Source organism: Perkinsus marinus, assembly GCF_000006405.1.
Source record: "Perkinsus marinus ATCC 50983 genomic scaffold scf_1104296949398, whole genome shotgun sequence".
Lineage (NCBI taxonomy): Eukaryota > Perkinsozoa > Perkinsida > Perkinsidae > Perkinsus > Perkinsus marinus.
Genome location: NW_003209915.1, coordinates 1 through 1,161, shown reverse-complemented (window position 1 = coordinate 1,161; position 1,161 = coordinate 1). Strand labels below are relative to the sequence as shown.

Sequence of the window (1,161 nt, the reverse complement as noted above, 5' to 3'; positions counted from 1 at the left end):
TCCTCACCAAAGTATTGTTCATCCACTTCTACAAAGTCCTCTGTCCAACTCTTCAAGTGACACTTGTGGTGGTGGTGGTGTGCACAAGAACAAGAACAACAACAACCATCCCCAAATCTATGGCTAGCTCGAATATTGGGATCAGCAACCACATTTTACCAAACTCTGGGTGACATCGTCATGTGTATAATTATGTTACTAGTTAAACTCAATTGTGGACTGATAACGAGTGAGGATGATGAAGATTCCTGTGAGAGGCAACTATCTATCACATGTAATACTACATAAGTCTGAACATCGCCATGCACATGCTTCATCATCATCATCATTATCATACTCTATCAGGTGTGAACTATATAACTCTTTTACGTCGATTACGATTGTGGGACTTGGCTACATCATTCACCAATGCATGTGCGGCATATGAGGACATCGCCGGAGTCAGCCACGCGGGTATTGTACTAGAGAATGTAATCATCAATTTAAGACCTGTGTCTGGTCATCAGGTACAGGTGTGAAAACACGTTGTACATCATGCGGCAAGGAATGTGTCATAGGCTCTGATAAAGCACTGTGCAGCCACTGTCATAAGAATAACAGAACATGTGTAAGCAGCAATGGGTATATATCTATTTTCAATCTATTTTCTCAGGTCGTATGTGGCGAGAATGTGAAAGGGTTGTGGCTGGCGTGTCAAGTATGCGGTCATGGCGGCCATGCTGTTCATATGAATGATTGGTTTACTTCCCAGAAGTATGATATTTGTCCGTCGCCTAATTGTGGTCACGTTTGCACTCCGACCGTAGCACATCGCAATTCTGCCCCTTTGACGAAGTGCTAATTATGTCTATCCATCCAGGGTGTTACTGTTATTAGTTGGCGAATTATCACATAAACTCACTTATAAATTGAACAAGGGAGAAGCTTCAAATCAAGGCACTGTAAGACCTCGCAGAATCGCACGATATTCAACAAACTTTAACCACAGTCCGCTCCCCCACACCATCCCTATCGTGCCATCTAAACACCTGAGCAATCCACACATCGGCTATATGGTGTTATTCATACTCACAGTCATCTGACGTGGTATCAACTCGCCGCCTAATATCCAGTTGATGATTCCTGAACCATCAACATACATGTACGCCTCAATGTTCTCGA

The 1,161-nt window shown here is 43.2% G+C and overlaps 1 protein-coding gene across 1 annotated transcript; it reads left to right on the top strand.

The window, feature by feature from the left end:
- Positions 1–58: 58 nt before the first annotated feature.
- Pmar_PMAR017388 (conserved hypothetical protein) lies at positions 59–1,106 on the top strand (the record flags this gene model as incomplete). The annotated part of the gene is made up of 5 exons (XM_002778444.1): positions 59–274; positions 346–453; positions 507–607; positions 653–941; positions 989–1,106. Coding segments are annotated over 4 exons (612 nt in total), but the record flags the coding sequence as incomplete, so codon positions are not given.
- Positions 1,107–1,161: the final 55 nt, after the last annotated feature.